The sequence below is a fragment of the Miniopterus schreibersii genome (genome assembly GCF_964146895.1).
Source record: "Miniopterus schreibersii genome assembly, chromosome: 17".
In the NCBI taxonomy this organism is placed as follows: Eukaryota; Metazoa; Chordata; class Mammalia; order Chiroptera; family Miniopteridae; genus Miniopterus; species Miniopterus schreibersii.
In genome coordinates, this window is record NC_138117.1 from 41389898 (window position 1) to 41410413 (window position 20516).

The 20516-nt window shown below is 55.5% G+C and overlaps 1 protein-coding gene across 2 annotated transcripts in view; it reads right to left on the bottom strand.

The window, feature by feature from the left end:
- COL22A1 (collagen type XXII alpha 1 chain) overlaps positions 1-20516 on the bottom strand; it is a 197501-nt gene that overhangs the window by 102731 nt on the left and 74254 nt on the right. Inside the window, exons 13-18 of one of the 2 annotated variants that reach the window (XM_081116358.1) lie at positions 11261-11314; positions 10232-10276; positions 8255-8308; positions 7756-7800; positions 1814-1867; positions 1448-1492 (exon numbers count right to left, since the gene is read on the bottom strand). In XM_081116358.1, coding sequence (XP_080972484.1) covers positions 1448-1492; positions 1814-1867; positions 7756-7800; positions 8255-8308; positions 10232-10276; positions 11261-11314 — 297 coding nt within the window. The remainder of the gene's footprint in view (positions 1-1447; positions 1493-1813; positions 1868-7755; positions 7801-8254; positions 8309-10231; positions 10277-11260; positions 11315-20516) is intronic. The other variant, XM_081116359.1, reaches the window with a different exon arrangement.

A 20516-nucleotide genomic window follows, 5' to 3' on the forward strand; every position in this document is an offset into this window, starting at 1 on the left:
AAGAGATCAGCTCTGTGCTTCCGGCAACCTTAGTAAATTACAAAACACCTACGATTTGTCTCCATGGTGTCCTCTCATAATGAGCAGGTCCCTTGATTATTGCAATGAGTGCCCCAAATAGCACCAGGACCCTGACCTCGTGTCCCCACTTCTGCGGCATTCATCTTAAGAGCCAAGAATAACTCAGCTGCCTTCCAAATAGGAGGGGCCAAAGATGAGTAAGTGAGGTGGGAGTTTAGAATGTAATATAATCAATTCCTCTCTCTCTCACGCACACACACGCGCACACACGCTCACACAGTAGCAGGAAAGCGTCGACACCAGATCCTTCCTTCTCAGTGACTTGAAACAAATACTTACTTATTTTAGGATTTAGCATCTTGTCAAGGAACTGCAGGAATATCTTTAAATCCTGACACCAGGATAATATAACAATGTAAACCTCAACTCTGAAAATACTTAGAGAGGATAATTAGCTCAGCCCGACTTGCAGCCCTAGTGAGGGAGCCCAGCAGACACCAACTCCGGTCCTCCTCTGGGGCTGAGCAGCTGTAGGCCTGTTTATCCGTGTATAACGCACACCCTGCCTGCTTCTGGAGGCAGAGCAGCCTTCCTCTTCTGCTTTTCCAGCGTATGCTGGGAACTAGCCTGGGTCAGCCAGTGACCTTGCCCCGTGCTTGGGGACAGTGAGTAGGTGTGATGTGCCTCCTGGTCACAGCCATCTCAGTTTAGCTGGTTCCCCCTGCTCTCCCTTCCCTCTCCCCAGCTCTTCTCAAGCCCCAAGTCTGATGCCCTAAGGGCCTGTCCAAGAGCCTCCTGGTCAAGCACAGAGCTGTACCCCATCACCCCTCCCACTAACACGCCACCCCTTCTTAGCCCCTCCCGGTTACCCAGACGCTTAGGAGATTGTTATCTCGCATCCATTTTTATAGTCCCTCGCAACCTTCTTACATCTAAGCAGGACCCTGGCTGAGCTGAGCCTTGCTAGGAACATGCTCTAAATAGATGACCAGTGTGACAAGAGGCACCCTTTACTCAGTTTATGAAAGACCCAGTACATTTTCAGAATTGTTACCCTAGTAAAAAAATAAAAATAAAAATCTTTGTAAACATTGCAGAGGAGAGAGGAAGAGGAAAGGGAGTTTGTAAGGTTTTTTTGGTATTTATTCTTATCCTGCCTTAGTCCAAAAACAATTTAAGTAGCATATTTTATTATGTCTGAATATAATATAAGAGGAACTTGTTTATTAAATAAATTTTTATTCCTAAAAGTAGAAAAAACCTAAATACAGTGACCAGAAATAACCTATTAGCTGAGATCCTCCTGCCCACTTAGCTCCCAGAACCCCAGCCCGGCCTCCCACCCCCACCGCCACCCCGGGCCCTGAATTATGCAGGCGGGCAGCCCAGAGCCACCTCCCACCCCCGGGGCCTGGGCCTGGCTTACCTTCTCTCCCTGGGGCCCGGCCACGCCAGGAGGGCCAGGTCTTCCCTGGAGGGGGAAATGGGGGACATCGGTAATACTGTCAACTATATATATATACATATATGACACTTGCACATCACCTGTGACCTTTACATTTGTGAACACGTGTCAAGCACTGAGGTCAGAATGGATTGACCGCCGTGCTCTCTGGGATCCCTGCACTGTGGCCCTGGAGGAGCCCACGGGGGACCTAAGCTGGGCTGGTTGCTGGAGCCTTGAGCTGAGCAGCAAGAGCCCAGCCCCCAGGCCTGCAGAGCTGTGCCTCAGGCCTCAGCCCACCCTGTCCTCCAAGAAACCCAGCCCCCCGCCAGCGCCAGGCCCACCTACCTGCTCCCCCGCCTCCCCAGGCTTCCCGGGGAGTCCGTCCAGGCCTCTCTCCCCCTGGCCAAAGAAAGAAAATGAAGAGATGAGCAGGAGAGGCGGCAAAGGCCCCGTGTCCGGCTGGGCTCAGCCCCTCTCCACCAGGCGCTTTCAGACGCGGGACAGCCAAACACACACACAGCAGCCTCGCGCTTAAGTGTAGCGAGGGTCACGGAGCACCCAGGTCAGAGAAACCCGATTCCTGTCTCGCTTCTCATTTCCCAAGTCTGCGACCACGGGGGGCCAAGGAGCCTCTTTGAACCACAGTCTTCTCATCTCACGGTGTTCACGGGGGTCTGACAAAGTGATGAATGCGTGGGGTTTGCAATGAAACTCATAAAGCTGTGGGTACATTTTATTCGCCACCCACTCACCCAGTGCACGCATGAATGTCCCCTGCGTTATCCGTGCTTGGAGTAGCCCTGAGTTCATTGCCGGGGGGCCACCATCCACACAAGTGCCCAGCGCCCACCCATCTGCTCACGTTCAGGCGGAGCTGGGTCTGTGTCTCTCATTAGCTATTAATCCCGGGTGAGTCGCTTCACCCTGAGACTGTTTCTGTTGACCGGGTCTCACGGGATGACAAGTTCTTCCTCGAAGGTACCTGTCTAAGGAATGAGAGACCTGCCTCAACCATCTGAGTCAAGTGCTCCTCACAGCCACACAGGAGTCATTGTGTTCCATGCAGAGGTGACGCCTTGTGTCCAGTGCTCCCAGCCAGGGTCCTTCTCCCAGGGGCCCTCCGAACTGCTGATGAAGGAGGTGACTTGAAAAGGTGGCTTCGTGCTAAGGTGGGCTCTGTCGCCGTGGCCTCCCTCCTGCAGCTCCTCAAATTCAGCACATTCGTTCTTGCTTCTACAGCTGCTCTCGCTGTTCTCCCTGCTGGCTTCTCAGCACCCTCAGGGCTCACGTAAATGTCCCCTCTTTGCCATTTTAATCCAAATGTTCAGCCCTATCCAGCACAGCCTCAGGTGTCTCCCTCCAGCTCTCGATTCAATTGGCCTTTGTTATCCACGCTTCTCTCCTGTGTGCCCCCAGTTGGCGTTTATTGAATGACTGGAAGACAGCCCATGAAAATGATTTTGAACTCTCCTTTTATTTTTCTGACTTGATTGCTTAAGTTATTTCTTCCTTTGTCGTTTTTTAAGGTGGGATGTTGTTTCCTTTCCGTTCTGTTTGTGCAGCCCACCTCTGGCGACTGCGGGCTGGGGGGCTTCCAGACAGGCGGAGGGACCGGCAGGTTTTCTTCTCAGTGTAGAAGATGAGATTGTAGACTCCCTGGGGAATGGTTCCCTCTCTGTCTGGGCCAAAAAGTAAGGCTTCCACTGGTCAGTTCAAGCAGATCTCGGGGGGGGGGGGGGGGGGGGGGGGGCGGGGTAAGGAGCCCAACTCAGCTGCTCCTAGCGCAAGGCCCCAACCAATCACTGACAGCCCCCGACAGCCCACTGCCCTCATCCGACGACTGAACACGGGGCATGTTCCAGGCCCTCTCCCAGGTCAGCAGTTTGGTTTGCAGTTTCTCTCTGTCTTGCACCTGCATAAACTTAATCATCTATTTTCTATCCTTCAGAAATTATTTCAAATCCTAGAAGAAGGGTGTATACGCATTTCTATTGTCAAGCACCATTACATACTAATTCTTTAAAAAGTCTTCATTCTGTGAGCTTTGGGGTGAAGGAGAGCTGCCGGTGCTCTTTCTCTGCCGCCTGATCCCACGTCTGCGCAATTCCTCTTCCTCCAGAGCTACGAGGTTGGCGGGTCTGAAGGCCAAGGACAGGTAAGGACACTGAGGCCCGGATGGAAAGCCACTTACCCCAGTTAGGGGAGCTTGCCCTGGAGCAGAAACCTGAGCCCCTGAACCCTCAGTCCTCGTTACTGCCTCCCCACAGGGCCTGGGCAGAGGCCCGAGGCTCACGGTCATCTCTCCCACGGATCCCCACAGTGGCTAAGCCGAATGGAATCGAACCGCTCACTTCATAGGCGAGGAAACTGACCACCTGAGGGGGTGTATCTTGTCCAGGGTCCCACGGAAACTCGGTGACAGAGCCAGGACTAACGGCAAGGCCTCCTGACCCCCAATCCAGAGCTCTCCTCCTCGTAACAGGCAGCTTACTACCCTGGAGTGTGGCACCTCCGACAGGCGTGTTCAGCAGGGTCAGAGCCTGTGATTTCCAAGTTCCCCCTGGACGCAGAGGACCCTGCCTGTTGCCCAAGCCCCCACTTCTTACTTCCTTGCATTTGCATTTCAAGATCAATGGAGCCCAGAGCCCAGATTCCTCCCAGCTGCCACTCAGCACAACCGCAGGGTGCGGGCGAGGGCCTGGCTGGACATGGTGTCAGCAATCTGCGTGGCTGGTCAGCACACGGAGAGTGGGGGGCAAGCTGGGGTGCTCTCAGAGGTGGCTTTTCACTGGCAGGGGGATGAGAGAGGAAGGGAATGCGCAGGAGAGGGCGGGCGAGGGAGAGAAGAGACAGAGAAGGATACAAGGACAGAGAAGAAGGGGGACAGCGGTCTACACATCAGGGTCCCTAACTGAGCCGCCTTCAAGCCCCGCTGGGACCTGAGCGGGGTGCCAGTAATAGGGAAGAATTGGGTCGGAGGTCAAACTAGAGAGCATGTCCCTCCTGAAGGCCTGACGCTCGGTTTTCTTCTGCTGCTGGTGGGTTTTGTTGGGTTTTGTTACCACTGCACTGACCACACATGCCAGACAGAGGACAGGATTTGGACAGTTGGTCACCAGCTTGGTTCCTGGCACAGACTGAGTGGCAGCCGGGCTCTGTGGGGGGAGGGAGCAAGGCCCAGTGGTCAACCTCACAGCACAGACTCAAAGCCTGTCTCTCCCCCTCTCAAGCTGTGTGACCTTGGGCCAATTACTTAGCACCTCTGGGACTCGGTTTCCCATCTACAAATACATGGCAGCTGGGAGGCTCAATGATATATGTGAAATGCTGAGACAGTGCCTGGCACGTGGAAGGTATGCAGGTCGGCGAAAAGTCGGTTTAGTTGTTCGTATGGAAAGAATGCATCTGTCAGAGTCTCAGCAAGAAAGATTTTAAAAAAGAATAAACTCTTTCGCATACTCACACTGTAGACCGACTTTTGCCTCACCCTGTGTATTAAAAACTGGTTACACAAAACAGTGTGACTGTGTGGCATGCGGGACAGGAGAGAAAAATAAATCTGTCAAGGGCCCGCGGGGAAGAATGTCGGGAGGGAGGGTGAGCTGGGGGCAGAGGGACTGGGGAGTCTCCCGTGAGTTCAGCTCGGTCTGAGCCCTAGTCCCGCCCCAGTCAATGCCGGCTGCTGTCTGCAGAGAGTCGACCTCTCTGTACTCAGTTTCCTTGTTGGGTTAAAATAATAAAAAAGATTTTAAAAGGTGGCTGCAGGACAAGAACCCTCAGATCTTTTCTGATTTCCACACCCAGTCGCTGATAGGGAAGCACGGATGCAAATTAAATGAGGTTCCTTCCAGAGCACCTGCCAGTGCCCAGGCGGGCGGGATCTCCTTCACAGCTCCCATCCGTCCCCCGCAGCTGGCCCCTTTCAGGAAGGGAAGCCTCGTCTCCGAGGTCAAGCGCCTCCTCAGGGCGCAGTCCCTCGGCACGGGGTCCACTTGCCGCGGCTCTGAGTCTACGACAGCAGGGGGCGCCCGCACCCCACTGAAAGCGGAAATGCCGGAGCCTGTCCTCCGGGCTAAAGTCTTGACAGTTCTGAGCTCTGGGTGTTGCTCCGCCGTTTCATGTGAGTGTGGGGTGTTTCTTCCATGCCGCTTGCTCTGACCCTAAATGTCAGAGAGGCTGGAAGCGTGTGCGAGGTCCCAGAACTGGCAGGGGCAGAGCCCGGGTGGCAAAACTGCAGTTCTGGCCTGTTCACTAGGGCTACCCGGGTGGGACCCCTGGAAGACCCTCCTGGGACCACAGGAGCTTGACTGTCACATCCACTCAGGTTGCCCTGGGAGCATGGTTTTCCGGATGGAACTGGAGCTGCTGCATCCAACTCTGGCCCTTTAGTGAAGGGACTCTTCTTTGTGACTAACTAGGTCCACTTTACCATTCGCCCCCTGTCCCGAGTTCAGGAGCCCCTGCGCAGCCCATTCGGGTCTCTGCCCCCCTATCACCAGGACATGCTCATGCCTGCAGAGCCTCCACACCTCGCTGTGCCTGCCAGGCACCTTCTGGAAACCGCCTGGAGCAAGGGCTGCCCCTGCCTTACAGAAAACCCAGCCTTGTGGCCGGCTGGCAGGCAGTGGCTACTTGATGGATGGTGGCAGCTCCCTCTGACCCAGCCCCATGCTGGGCGAGGCCAAGCCGCTGGATGGGCCTGTCTTGAGGGGAGATGGAAACTTCCTTCTTGCTGATGTAAGAAATCAGGTTGGGGAGAAACTAGACTGCTTTAAGTACCCATCAGGTACCAGAACTGGAAAGGAGCCTAAGGGCTCACACAGTCCAGGCTTCTCTTTGACAGATGGGGAAGGAAAGTGCAGAGAAGGGACCAGCCGTCCTCAGTCACTCAGAACGTTAGCCCTGGAGTCAGAAACCTGCCCAAGGCTGAGCCCACAGGGCCCCGCTCATGCTTCTCCCCCTCTCTCTTCCTGTCTCTGTCTCTGTCTCTGTCTCTGTCTCTGTCTCCCAGTCTGTCTTCCTACCTTCTAAATGTATGGCACATGCTGCCCAGCACTGTTCTCAGGATTTTACAAATATTAACTCATTTGCTGCTCAGAGTAGCCTTATGTAATAGATAAAGTCCTCTTAGCACTGAGGAAATTTGAAACTCAGAGGTCAGAGAACTCTCCGGACGCCACTGCTGCAGAGCCCAGCTTCCTCCCCACCACGGGGATGCTGCGGGCTGCCTGCAGCCTGGACAGACGGGCCCACAGGGACACCGGCTGGACTTCCTCTCCCAGACCCCACCTGGAGGTGCCCGTGCAGGAGCACACAGGCACACGCACACGCACACAGGCACACGCGCACACGCACACAGGCACACACACGCACACAGGCACACGCGCACACAGGCACACGCACACGCACACAGGCACAGGCGCACACGCACACAGGCACACAGGCGCACACAGGCACACAGGCGCACACACGCACACAGGCACACGCGCACACAGGCACACGCACACAGGCACAGGCGCACACGCACACAGGCACACGCGCACACGCACACAGGCGCACACACGCACACAGGCACACGCGCACACAGGCACACGCACACGCACACAGGCACAGGCGCACACGCACACAGGCACACGCGCACACGCACACAGGCACACACACGCACACAGGCACACGCGCACACAGGCACACGCACACGCACACAGGCACAGGCGCACACGCACACAGGCACACGCGCACACGCACACAGGCGCACACACGCACACAGGCACACGCACACGCACACAGGCACACGCGCACACGCACACAGGCACACAGGCGCACACAGGCACACAGGCGCACACAGGCACACGCACACAGGCACACGCACACGCACACAGGCACACGCACACGCACACAGGCACACGCACACAGGCACACGCACACAGGCACACAGGCGCACACACGCACACAGGCACACGCACACGCACACAGGCACACGCGCACACGCACACAGGCACACAGGCGCACACACGCACACAGGCACACGCACACAGGCACACGCACACAGGCACATGCGCACACAGCCACACAGGCGCACACAGGCACATGCGCACACAGCCACACAGGCGCACACATGCACAGGTGCACACAGGCACACGCACACATGCACAGGCGCACACAGGCACACGCACACGCACACGCACACAGCCACACAGGCACACACCAAGCACAGAGTGGGCGGGCCTAGGCGCCCTCACCCTCTCCTACAGGAAACTGCCTTAGTGTTTGAAGCCGGCTGTAAATACCTTTTCTCCGCGGGCTCCCCGTTCCCCTCGTTCTCCTTGGAGACCCTGGGGGGACAGGGGAGGATTAGTCACAACCTCTCAGTCCGGCTTTTCTGTTCTCACCGTGGGGCCATGCGCAGGCTGCCTGGGACGGGATGAGGAGTCCCCCACGGTGAGGTCTCACTGCACACAGTGGCCTCTCCCCCTGGGGCCTGGCACCCGAGCTCAGCCCCTGCCCAGGTGCAGGTGAGCTCCCGGGGCTGGTCTGCTGGGTGACCCAGGGCCTCCCGGCTAGACTGGAACACAGCCTGGCCTCAAGCTCATCTGGCCAAGGGCAGGAATGTGGCTTTGGAGTCAGTCCCCACTGCCACCCAGAGCCTGCGATTCCGTCACTGTCACTCCATTGCCATTGACACATACAAGACAATATGTCCTTCGTGGACAGGTGCAGGAGGGGGACCTGTCAGAGAGCCTGGGTCCCTATCTCTGCAGAAGGGACCAGATAAGCGCTGGTACTTACAGGAGCTCCAACGTGGCCGGGAGGTCCAGGAAGTCCAGGCAGTCCCTGGGATCCCTGCACAGGAGGGTTCACAGGTTTGGGAGTGAGACGAAAGGGCAGGAGCAGAGGCAACACTCAGTGCTTACCGTGTAGGATGAGATCTCTGCTCTCACCCGCCACTGCTGCCACTCTGCCCCACGAGGTCACACCAGGGCCCCACCACCACTGCCCTCCTCCATTTAAACCTCATGCCATCCCCTGCCTGCAGAGCCAGGACTCACACCCCAATCCGTTCAAGTTCAAGGACTAGCTAACAGTGGGTCTGAGCTCTGAGGAGGCCAGTGTGACTATTTCCATTTCCACTTGCCCATGACCTGTGCTCCCTGCCCCCTGACCTGTGCCCCTTGTCTCTTGACTTGTGCCCCTTGCCCCCTGACCTGTGCCCCTTGCCCCATGATCTGGCCAGGACATGGGCACAACTCCTGACCTACATGACTGAGGCCTGCAGCTCTCACTCTGCCACAGGCCCATGCAGCCTGGATAGGGCCTGACCGAGCCCATCAGACATCTATAGGGCCCATGAGCTCCTCTGTCACTTGCACCATGAATTACTACAGCTTTTAAGGAACTAATTTGGCAATATCTATTAAAAGCTATTAAAATTAAAATGTACATTTTCTCAGCCAAAGATATGCCAATTTTGTAATCTCTTCTATTGAAATAAAAAAAACAAAAACAGTACATAAGGACAAACACATATACACATGCACTTATTGCTTCATTGATTTCAGTACAAAACAAATGAAATTAAAAACAACCTCAGGGCCATATATAGGGGAAAGTTATATAAATTACAGTGTGTCTATATCATGGAATCCAGTGGTACCTCGGTTTTTTAACGTAATCTGTTCTGGAGGATGGTTCGAGTTCTGAAACGTTCGAAAACTGAGGGATCCACAGCCAACAGCGGGGCCTCAGGATCTCGCCCTCAGTGGAAGCCGTGTGGCATGTTCGACCTCCGAAGCATGTTCAAAAACCGAAGCATTTACTTCGGGGTTTATGGCGTTTGTAAACTGAAATGTTCGCCAACAGAGACATTCTAAAACCGAGGCACCGCTGTAATCTGCACTGATTGGTATAATGTGGTATCTGTCTGTATCGCTGTGGGAAGATGTCTCTGGCCTCCTGTTAGATGAAAAAGATATAAGAGCAGAGTATGGTATGATTCATTTTTGTAAGAAATTAGGAAAAATCACATATGGCCAGACACACCAAGTGGTGTGGGGTGATATGAGGAGGACAGGTAAGGGTGCATTTGGGCACCCCTATGTTCATAGCAGCATTATTTACAGTAGCTAAGATCTGGAGACAGCCCAAGTGCCCATCAGTAGCTGAGTGGATAAAAAGCTGTGGGACATTCACACCATGGAATACTACACAGCTGTAAAGAAGGATCTCGTACCCCTTGGGACAGCAGGGAGGGGCCTGGAGAGTATTATGCTGAGTGACATATGCCAGCCAGAGAAAGACAAGTACCACATGATCTCACTCATATGTGGAATGTAATGAACACAATAAACTGATGAACAAAATAGAACCCGAGGCATGGAAACATGGAACAGACTGAGGGATCTCAGGGAGAATGCGGGGAGGAGTGGGGGATGAGAAGAGATTAACCAAAGAACTTCTCTGCATATATGCATAGCCCATGAACGCGGGCTACAGGGTCACGAAGGCCTGGGGCAGGGCGGGAACCACGCAGTGAGCGCCAAGGGGGAGGAAAAAAGAGGGGACACCTGTAATACCATCACCAATAAAAACTATTTTTAAAAAGAAATTAGGAAAAGTCACATATGGGCAGACACCAAGTGGCGTGCGGTGATATGAGAACAGGTAGGGATACGTCTGGGGGTCTCTCCTACACCTAAAGCAATTGGTTTTGCATCAAGATTTGTCCACTGGAATCATGAGGGGGACACAGCTGGAAGCGATACTCACCCGCATGCCCACCTCACCAGGCAGTCCCGGCTCCCCAGGCTCCCCCTGCACACAGAACAAACAGCACACGGTCATAACCTGGTGGCACACGGGCCGAGCCACACCGGGCAGCCCAAGCCTGGGGCTCCCATTCCGGGAACTCAGGACACGTCACCGGTGCACTGCAGCCCAGTGGTCACAGACCAGGCTGCCCGCCGAGCCTCTTCCGGGAGCAAAGGAGCTGATCTGGGTGTGAGTGGTGTCACCTCACCCTGCTCACTCCTGTGCTGAGGTCCACAGAACTAATGTGGACAGAACAGCGGGGAGCTGAGCCACTGGAGTGCCAGGGGAGGCCTTCTTCATGGAGGAGAGGGGTCCTGCAGATTCATGGGGCTCCCCTTCCTCTCCTGTCTCCACCCGGACCTTGTGTCCTAAAGCACTAAATGCTATGGGGCTCAGGAGGCTCCCATGAGTCAGGGCTCCCACTCTGAGGCCTGGTCACACGTGGCTGAAAATCACAAAGGGAGCAGAGAGGTGGGGCACCCAGAACCAATTTCCCTGGGGTTCTTGGTGGAGCAGACTGACCCCCGGGGTGGAGATCACTCCTGTCTGGATCGTGGAGCGTGTTCCAATGCAGAGGTGGAGTGAGCGCCAGCCAGAGGAAGGAGGGCTGGCCACACAGGGGATGGGTGCTGCTTGAGTCCCACCCCAACTTCTCCAGCTACAAACTGGGGCCGTGGGCGAGTCCCTCAGCTTGGACCTCAGCTTGGTTCCAAGTCTGAGCATTGGGGACAAGACCTCACATATGGAACTGCTTGTCAACTAACTGAGAAACAGCTTCCAAGAACACGCAGGCACTCGGGTGGCAACAGCTGCAGCTGGTGTCGTCATCACTGGGCTGACCTCCCAGGACCTGGGCAGATGCTAGTGCAAACGAGCCCCGGCTCGGCCCTGGCCTTGGCCAAGGCTGCCCGGTGCAGGGCGGGGGCTCGGACCGGGCTGCCCAGGCCGCGTGTTGCTGTATGGGAAGGGCGGCAGGGGGACACATACCCGCACACCTTTGTTGCCGTCTCTCCCGGGGGGGCCTGGCAGGCCCAGGGAACCCTAGGATGACAGAGAGAACAGCCATCGGTACAGGGTGAGGGCAGTGCTGGAGACAGGTCCTTGGCATGCGGGCACGAGCGAGACAGGCCAGGGAGGGTGGTGGCCTAGATTTTGCTACTCAGAGGGTGGTCCACCAACTGCACCTGGGCAGCAGCTGGGAGAGTGAGCAATGCAGACTCTCAGGCTTCACACGAGACCTACTGTGTCAGGCTCACATTTTAGCAAGACACCCCCCCCCCGGTGGTCTGTATGCACCTGACGGCGTGGGTGAGAAGCCCTGGCCCACATCCCTGCCTTAATGTGCAGTGTGGCCACCTTACTCCCAACTCAGGGCCTCACGTGGAAAACAGATCCTGGGTCCAGTGGCCACTGGGCTGGACAATTCTTTGTTGGGGTTCTGCCCTGGGCGTTGTAAGATGGCCAGCATCTCTAGTTGTGGCACTGACAAATGTCTGCAGATACTGCCAAATGTCCCCTGGAGGCAAAACTGCCCGCAGTTGAGAACCGATGGCTAGAATAGGCATTTGGTTTTTTAAGCGGGGCAAACTCCATTGGAATGAGTCACACACAGAAGGTGGTGACAAGAACCCCCCGTGGGGCAGCCGAGGGGGTAAAAGGAGACCTGCACCAGGCTGCTCACCTCCCTCCCCCATACATGTTCCCCCGAGAGGGGCTGGGGGTACTTAAAAACAGGACTTAAGCTCCCGGGCCAGGTCCCACACCATCTGAGTCCACCACGACCTCCAGCCCAGCCTCCTGCTTGCTTCCCTGTCACTTTTCCGGGTGATGCAGAGCAAATCAATTCTCCTGTGTGGCGGGGCCAGGCTGCCACGGCAGGGGCTCCAGAGAGCCAGAGAGGAGCCAGCCTCCTTACAGAGCAAGAGGAGGAAACACCGAGAGGTCCGACGGGCCAGACTGTACTCAGGTGGGATGTGTGGAGAAGACATTCTCATGGGTCCGAGGGAAAGGAGGGGCAGGTGAGCCCTTTGGGGACGTTTCACAGGAGGAAAGGTTGTTCCCTGCTGGGAGTCCAGGGTTTTCTGTGGTGGCCATCCCCTTGGGACAAATGGGATTCGAGAGGTGGGTTCCCACTCTTATGAAAACTGTGCCCCCAAGCAAAAGGTATTTCATGTTCTCGTGTCACCTAATCTGAGTATCGCGGGCCACCACCATGCCCCAGTGACACGCCTTCCAAACCCCCAGCTGTCATAGAACTGCCATCCGCTGCTACAGGGGCTCTGGGAGGGGAAATTAGGGCCCAGGCTGCATCCATGTCCCATTCAGAAAGTCACTCAACCTTTCTGAGCTGCAGTCTCATCATTTGTGAAACAGGTTTGTGCAGCTTTGGGGTGAGAAAATGAATCTAGACGTGAACTGTAGACTATAAGGTAATAGTAAAATCCCAGTTGTCAAGGGACCAAGAACACTCCCTCAAGTTCGTGGGCTGGGTCAACGAAAGGAGTGGGGCAAAGGCTGGAGGCTGCCTGGGACCTGGGCAGGGCAGGCACAGGGAGATTTTCAAACAAAATGCATGTAGCTAAGAATCCCTGATAAAGTACAGAAAAAAGGAGAGGAAAGAAATGGAAGGAAGAGAGGGAGGGGGGGAGAGAGAAAGAGAGAGAGAGAGAGGGAGGGAGGGAGAAAGAGGAGGGGAGAGGAGAGAACCAGACTGGAAGGAGAAGGGCCTGGATCCCGTGTAGCCGCTGCCACTGAGCAGAAGTGACCTCCCCCGCTGCGGTCAGCCCTACCGCTGTAAAAAGGCTGATGCCAGGAACAGTAGTGCTCTGGCCCCCAGTGGTTAAGATGCTTGAGGAAACTCTTGGCATATGAGGAAGTTGGAAACCAGCACTAAGTGCTGCTAGTTTGGGTGAACGATCCAAACCTCATTCCTGTTCAAAGGAAATCACTCAGGGTAAGAGGATGACAATACACAATGTGTGGGAGCCGTTGCGGATGGAAACCAGGGCTGGGCGCGAGAAGAGAAGAACCCCCTGTTCCCACTGGCAGCCGTGACCCGAAGGCCAGCTCTGACTCCAAGTCAAGCCTCTGGCCCCCCTGTGCGCCCCACAGGCTGCCTCCCTGGTCTCACTGGGAGCCGACCGGAGAGGGACATGTGGCAGGGAGTGACCCGCCCACGCCCACTTGTCAGAGCCAGAGCTCTGGGAACTGTGTGGTTACCTCACTGGGCAAAACACAGAGAAGAGAGAGCCGGCATTTCCCCTGTTCTGGTTCAGGAACCATCGGGGTCTTTCTCTAAATGTTGACAAAGCAGTTGCTTCGTTGCAGGAGGTGTGATGTTTGTTCATCCATTTGGTGGGAGCCAGACCAGGTCCTTCAGGGGGTCTGAGAAGCCCTCTGAGCAGTGTCCCCAGTGTGGCCCTGGCACCAGCAGCAGCAGCACCCCTGGGCCCTGTCAGAAAGGCGGTTCCTGCCCCAGGTAGCCCCCCTTATCAGACACTCCGGGTGCGGCCCGCAAGCTGCTTCCACAGGCGCTCCAGGCTACTGGGACTTGCGGTCACAGCCTGAGAACCGCTCTCAGCGCCGAGAAGTGCAGGCTGGACTCGGACAGCGGCGCCCGGGGCCAGGCTCGGCCACGTGGAGAGACTCCCAGGCTCCCAGGCATGTGGCTAATAAGCTTGTAAAGTGAGGACAACGGTGCTCACCCCCAAACTAAAGGGCAGGTGCAGCAGCTCTTTCATAAACACCAGGTGAGCTGAAGGAAGGAAAGGACGCCTCCACCTGTAAGCCAGCCCCCCTGGAATGCACTTTCTAGTACCCCCCGGCTTCCTGAGGCCTTGGGAGTACAAGTCCCCCTCAGGGGACAGGGAGCCGGGCCTTACCCAGCTGCTGGCCGCCCCACGGGAAAAGGCTTCACAGATGCAGAGGACAGAGGAGATGTCATCTGCGTGTGAAAGTGGGGCGCTGTGCTGCCGAAAGGCTAATTACACTTAACACTTACGAGCACCCTCTACAAATACCACTCATTTATTTTCATTGGCTCATTTCATCCTTGTAGCAACCCTCTGAGGCAGCGATGATGACAGTCGCCACTTTATAGCTGAGAAAAGCAAGGGCTACAAGGGTGGAGTAACTGCCCAGTGTGGCCCAGCTGTGAGGGGCAGAGCCCTCAGCCCCCACTCCCAGGCCACGGTCCAGCAGCCCAGCGTTCACCCCCCCAGAGGCTCTCACCCCTGGGTGCAGTCCTGGGTCCTGTGACTGGCCCATTAGACTTGGCAAGTGTCTGAGTGTCAGAGAGAGCTGGGAAAATGCAGACTTTCCTATCCTCGCTGTGCCTGGGGCTGTGAGGTCTCGCGAACCCAAAACTTCTCCAAGCCTCCGTCAGCACCAAGGACAGTGTCTGAGGCGCCTTCATTTATTCCAGCTCTCAGCGTTTTGCCCACAACCTACAAGGCTATTTGAGGGCGCACAAGCAGCTAACTTATTTTCCCCTAAAACCTTTAATTACTGTAAAAATAGAAGGTTCTGAACCAGTTATCCAACTTGGTAACTGAATAATGCACATTAACACACAGACTAAGAATAGGAGACGGGGCGCTGATGAAACCAGCGGTGCACAAAGGGAAAGGACCCAGAGCGAGAGGCAAAGGGCATAAACAGATCTCGGAAGTTTCACACACACAAATACACACATACAGTTTGTATTTTAGGGCTCAGACCCTCTACAACGCAGTCCTCAGAAAAAATAAGTTGATTCCCACAGGGACATGGTTTTTGAGGGTCACAGATTCTCAGGTATGAGCATCATTTTGGGAAAACCGGTTGAGGGGGGCAGTCTAGAGTCAGACAGACAGACGCTGCCTCTGTCCCACGACCCCAGTCCCGTGACCTTGGACTTGCCCCAGACTCCTTGAAGGGGCTGCAAGAGGCTGATATTCATGAAATAAACGGCCTGGCACTCATGGAAGTCGATGACAGACTGAAGTCATGATTCTCTCCACTGAATGGCACATTCCTTGAGACAAAGTCACTATACCCTTCCAGATAAATTCACCAAGTGCTGGCCGCTGGGTTCCGATGGTCCAGGTTCCCAGCCTATCCTTTCAGAAAGAGCCGGGGAAATAAAAGTGTGCCCGTTACGCCTTGCTACGGCACATAGCTCGCTTATACCAGAGCCCCCTGAGAAGGAGGAGCACCCATAGGTCCTGGAGATCTTTCTTGGTCACTGCTCTGGAAAGGAGGCGCCAGGAGGCACACGTCGGAGCAGAGCCCTCTCCTCGTCTCTAGCTACCTCCGGGGTCCAATTCTACCTCCGTGAGATCTCCTCTCACAATTTCAAATTGAGCCCCCCTAGAAAAGACACCAGAGAGAGAACTAGCTCAGGTGGCAGGATGTGCTTTCACTCTGGGCAATTCGGGTGTGTCTCTCATATTGGCATCAGAGCGGCGTCACCGTGAGAGCAGGTCTGACTGTCCCCAGGCCCTGCTGTGGCTGCTTCATGGGGAGGGCTTGCCGTGAGCTCAGACTGGGGGCCGGTCAGGAGCCGGGCTGAGTGGGATCATCGCTTCTGACTACCAACCACTCTGCCCTATTACTACAGAGTGGTGTTTTTTCTAGACTCTTCCTCATCTCCTAAGCCCCTCCTTTGCTCTCAGGTGCAGATGGTTGAATTAATCACACGCCACGCCCCTAGCTTTGCTGTCCCTCTCCAGCCCCCGAGCACAGTCCTCAGCCTTAACGGGTGGCAGGCAGTGCCTCCCACCTGCACTCCTGGGAGGGATGGACGAGGCAGTGCCCAGGGAACCACCTGCTCCATGGGTGATGCCTGGAGGGGTGGAGGGTGGGAAGCCTCCCTAGGACTTCAACAGGCAGAGTGGACGGTAGATGTGCGAGGAGGAGCCAATCACGGGGATGTAGGGACATCCACAGGGTGCCCTGGGGAAGGTGAACCCAGAATCAGCAGGATACAGATACAGGGGGGTTACTTGGGGCCCATCACAGCACACTGGAAGTGCACTCCAAACAACCCCAATTTCATCTGCTGAGTGACAGGAAAAGGCTGAGCGGCAGTTAGCAGAAGCCAGAGTGAAAACAGCAGCACTTTAAAATCAAACAAAACTCACATACGCTCCATGCTACAAGCAGGATAGCGTGTTTAAGCAGCTGAGGGATTCCAGGCACCCTGACCCACTGCTGGGCGTCACCTTTCAGCAGGTGTGTCCCCAACACCCTTTAGGCCGGCTGCCCTGCCCGAGGGGCCAGATGCTCCATGGTCCACAGGGGGGTGGAGGGTCCCACTTTATCCAACTCTAAATCAGAAAAGGAAGCACCGGCCTCCTTGGGGGGAGTTGGAACAAGCAAGTAAAGAATCTGCTTTTCTCAGGCCCCGGGCCGGGCAGCCTCAGCTGACCACCGGGAGCCTGGCTTCCTAACAAGCCCTCCTTACTTCCATCACGATGGCCTTGACCTCTTTCCTCAGCTTTCCAACAAGCACCTGATTTCTTTAACTTCACAGTGAGCCAGCATGCCAAGACTCTCCTATGTGATGACTTCAGGACTCAGGCGCCTGCACGAGGCTCTGGCAGCCTCTCCAGACGTCCAGTTGAAGTTTCCAGAAAGCAGCATCCGGGAAAGTCGAAGTTGGAACAGCCTGGGCTGGGTGACCAGCTCAGGCTCCCCTCTTACCAGCTCATCTCGTCAGCTTTATAGTTCCAGTAAAAATGGAAGAAAAGCATAAAAGACAAGGAACTGAAGTCTGCATGACCTAAAATTCAGCCTGTTGTGGAGTCGGCGGCGCAGTGAAATCCAGCTGAGGTTCTCGTATTAACTTGTGTAGTTTTCCGCTGCACCACACTGAGAAGTCTCAGCATAAAATCCATACAGAGCTGTACTCACTGCCATATGGGTTTCTGTGAAAGTGCTTAAGAAAGGACTTTTTGGGTGTTGTTCCTGGTTTTTCTCCAGCAAGTACTGAGTAATGAGCTGCTGGCCCAAGTGGGGCTCTGGGGGACACGTTGCCCCAATTCCATCCTGTGGGTCTCAAGGGCCCTCAGTGTCTGTGAGGTGTGAGCCAGACTCCAGAGGGCCTGAGGCCTCTCCCTCTCCTGTGCTCTGTTACTTTCCACTCCAGGGAAACTGTGTCTCCTTAGCACACAGCCCTGTCCCACCTCCGTGCCCTGGTCTTGGCCAGTCCCTGCCTGAGGCCTTCTGCATCTAGACCCAGCTCCACCTACAAAATGATGCCAGCTGCTTTCTTAGAAAAAACGAAGGGTCACTGCAGGAAGCACATGGCCTCCTCTGCCTGAGCTACCAGAGAAGCGGGTTAGGGGAGCCATGACTCTGCTCAGCAATGCCACTTACAAGGATCCATTTCGGGCCCGACTTCTGAGCCTCACCTTCCTCTGCTCAAACTGGCTCATTCCGTGGCAGCAAAATAGCAGGGATTCCCAGTGCTCACCTTCCCAGCCGCGGGCCCAGGGGAAGAGCTTCTGTCTCCAGACTTCTAATCAAAAGCCCTGAGCTCGTTTGGTATGAACTGACTTGGAAAATGCGCCTGAATCATGGCGCATCAGGGAGTCCAGCGCCGGGTGGCTCAGGCCTCATTCTCACGAGTATTTTCTGAAGCCACCATTTCCCAGGTGTCTGCTAAGCTCTACCCACAGACACACTCATTCAACTCTCACATCAACCTCACGAGAGCGCGTGGCTGTTTCAGTCACCTTCGGTGTGCAGGTGAGGAAACCGAGGCACCGAGAATTATAACTACATCTCCAGGGTTACACAGCAGGACAGGCAATGCCAGGTTCCAAAATCCCCACCCTCCACCACTGCCATGTTCTGCCATCTAGACCCACCAGCCGTCATGCCACCAGCAAATCCCCCACCCTGAAAGAGAGGGCCCTCCTTCCCAAAGCAGGCTGCTTTTGGGTTTCACCCACGAACAGTTATGAATATACTATACTTAAAAGGATTTTCATTATATTAAGATTAAGACCCATTCTTGGCTCAGTGTTTGAGACGTACTAAACTGTAGCACCGTGCAGAGCAATTAACCACGTATATAAAATGCCCCAGATCCCGCTGCCTGATGAACAGGCTGGCCGCCTTCGCTGCACCCCGTCTTTTAATGTGAGCACACAGGGCGTCCGTTCCACTGTTCCACCCGCCTCATGTCACACGCACCTCTCCATATATACGGGGTCCTCCTGGTTTTCACGCGCGTGTGTCTGGCTGGTGTAATGCAGTTTGCCCTCAGGCTGTCCCCACTGTTTGTGCTGTGTTTGTGAGAGTGCTTTTACAGAGCGGGGGCTGCTGGGGTCATCTGCTCCTGCTTTCCCTTCCGACGGGCTGGGCTCATGGTAATTCCCTAGATATGTCGGTTTCATTTTCTGAGTGGTAAACACTGAGTGCTTTGCTGACGTGACTGCTGTCTGCTCCTCTGTCCCCAACACCGTGTGACCTAGGCAGGATCTCCTGACAGGTGTCACCCTCTGGGAGTGTGACAGCACAGGGGACAGAGGTATCACAGCCTGACTCACTCGAGGACTAATAAGAAGAATCACACTCTTAAAAGGTAACCATGTGACCGGAACTTACGTGCAGGCCTCGCTGAATTGGTGAATGAGCCATGGAGGGGCCCAACCCAGGTCCCAGAGCTCTGTGAACCCGCCACTCTCTCCCATGCACTAAGTATGTAAATGCTATGCATTGAAGAAACACATATGTCACTCTTGTGGAAGTTAGCAATAGCTTCTAGCAGGAAAAGGAAAGGAACGAAGACAGGGGCAGATTTTTACAGAGACCTACCATGTGCCAGGCATAAAGCCAGGTGCTTTCAACCTCCTAAAACACCCGCCACGGCACTGGGGGTAGACATCAACGGCCCCACTTTACAGATGAGGAAGCTAAGGCCTGGCGAGACAGTCAAGGAAGCTCCCCCAGCACTGCAGAGCTGCGATCCAAACCAGGTCTCCCCAAACCTGCTGCCTCCCCATCACTCGAGCTCATGTTTGAGCACAAAACCAAGGCTCCCTTTCTCCTGCTTCCCCCCAGAGGCCAGGAAAGGAGGTCAACCCCAGAAAGGCAGGCAGAGATGTCCCCAGACAGAGATCACATGGGCAGGAGCCCTGCAGAGCAAAACTAGAGCAGATGCTCTGGCTTCCAGACGCCAGAGGGCACTGTGGGTCCAGGAAGGGGGACCAGCGGCGGCTGCGGGCTTCCTCCCTTGATGGCTCTTGTCCCCCAGGGCAGGACCCTCAGGATGCACCACAAAGAAGCTTATGGAAACTGCGCACTGCGACCTTGTTCTTGCTGTTTCTAGATCTTCTTCTGCCCTTGGGGCCTGCAGACCACATCACCATGGAACAGCACTGGCTCAGTGCCCACCTAAGACCCATGCCCACGTCCTCACTGTGTCATTAATTTTCTCATTGTGGAAGAGCCATCGGAGGAGGGGCACAGAGGTCACCACCCCTCCCTGCTCTCCAGCTCCATTGGGATTGCTCCAGCCCAGCGCAGCACAGCAACTGACGCCCTGGTCACTATCACCACCGAGACACCCCTGAACATGATGACAGCAACATGGCAGCGGTGTCCTGGTGACAGAGCGCTTGCTGGGACAGGCATTGTGTCCAACCTTTTCTCCTTGAGCCCTCCCAATAACCTTAGGTGGCAGGAACTGTTATTATCCAGTCCCCCCTTCTCAGGAAAGGAAACTGAGGGTCAGAGTAGCCCAGGGACGGACACACGGTTAACATGAAGGGGAGCCCGAATCTGAAGCTGGGTCAGGTCCTCTGCTGAACGGAGCCGCCTTGGTCCTGGATGAGGGCGGGTGTGTTCACCTACGCGCTCACTTGGCAAGCACGGCTGGGACCCCCGGCTGTCCCCTAGGCAGGTGCACCCCTCCTTCTCGCCTTCCATGCCCTCAACACCTGGGCTGTGAGCAGCTGTTTGAAACATCCCCTAGAAGGCTGCGCTCCCCCTACCTTAGCCCAATCTCATCTACATGAAGACGTGAGGGAGATTCGCCCCAAGGACTCCATGGTGAACGTGGGGTAGAGCAGCGGGGGCCGGAGAGGAGGCTGCCTTCCAGAGGGAGCGCAGGGGCAGCCCAGACGCAGCATCGGGGCCCGGCAGAGCCAGGGGGCCAAGTTCTTCAGCAGTTTTTAGATTTGTGTTTGGGCCAGTCACTCACTGTCTCTGAGCCTCAGTTCCCTCAGCGGCTGAAAAGAGTGGTTTAATCAGT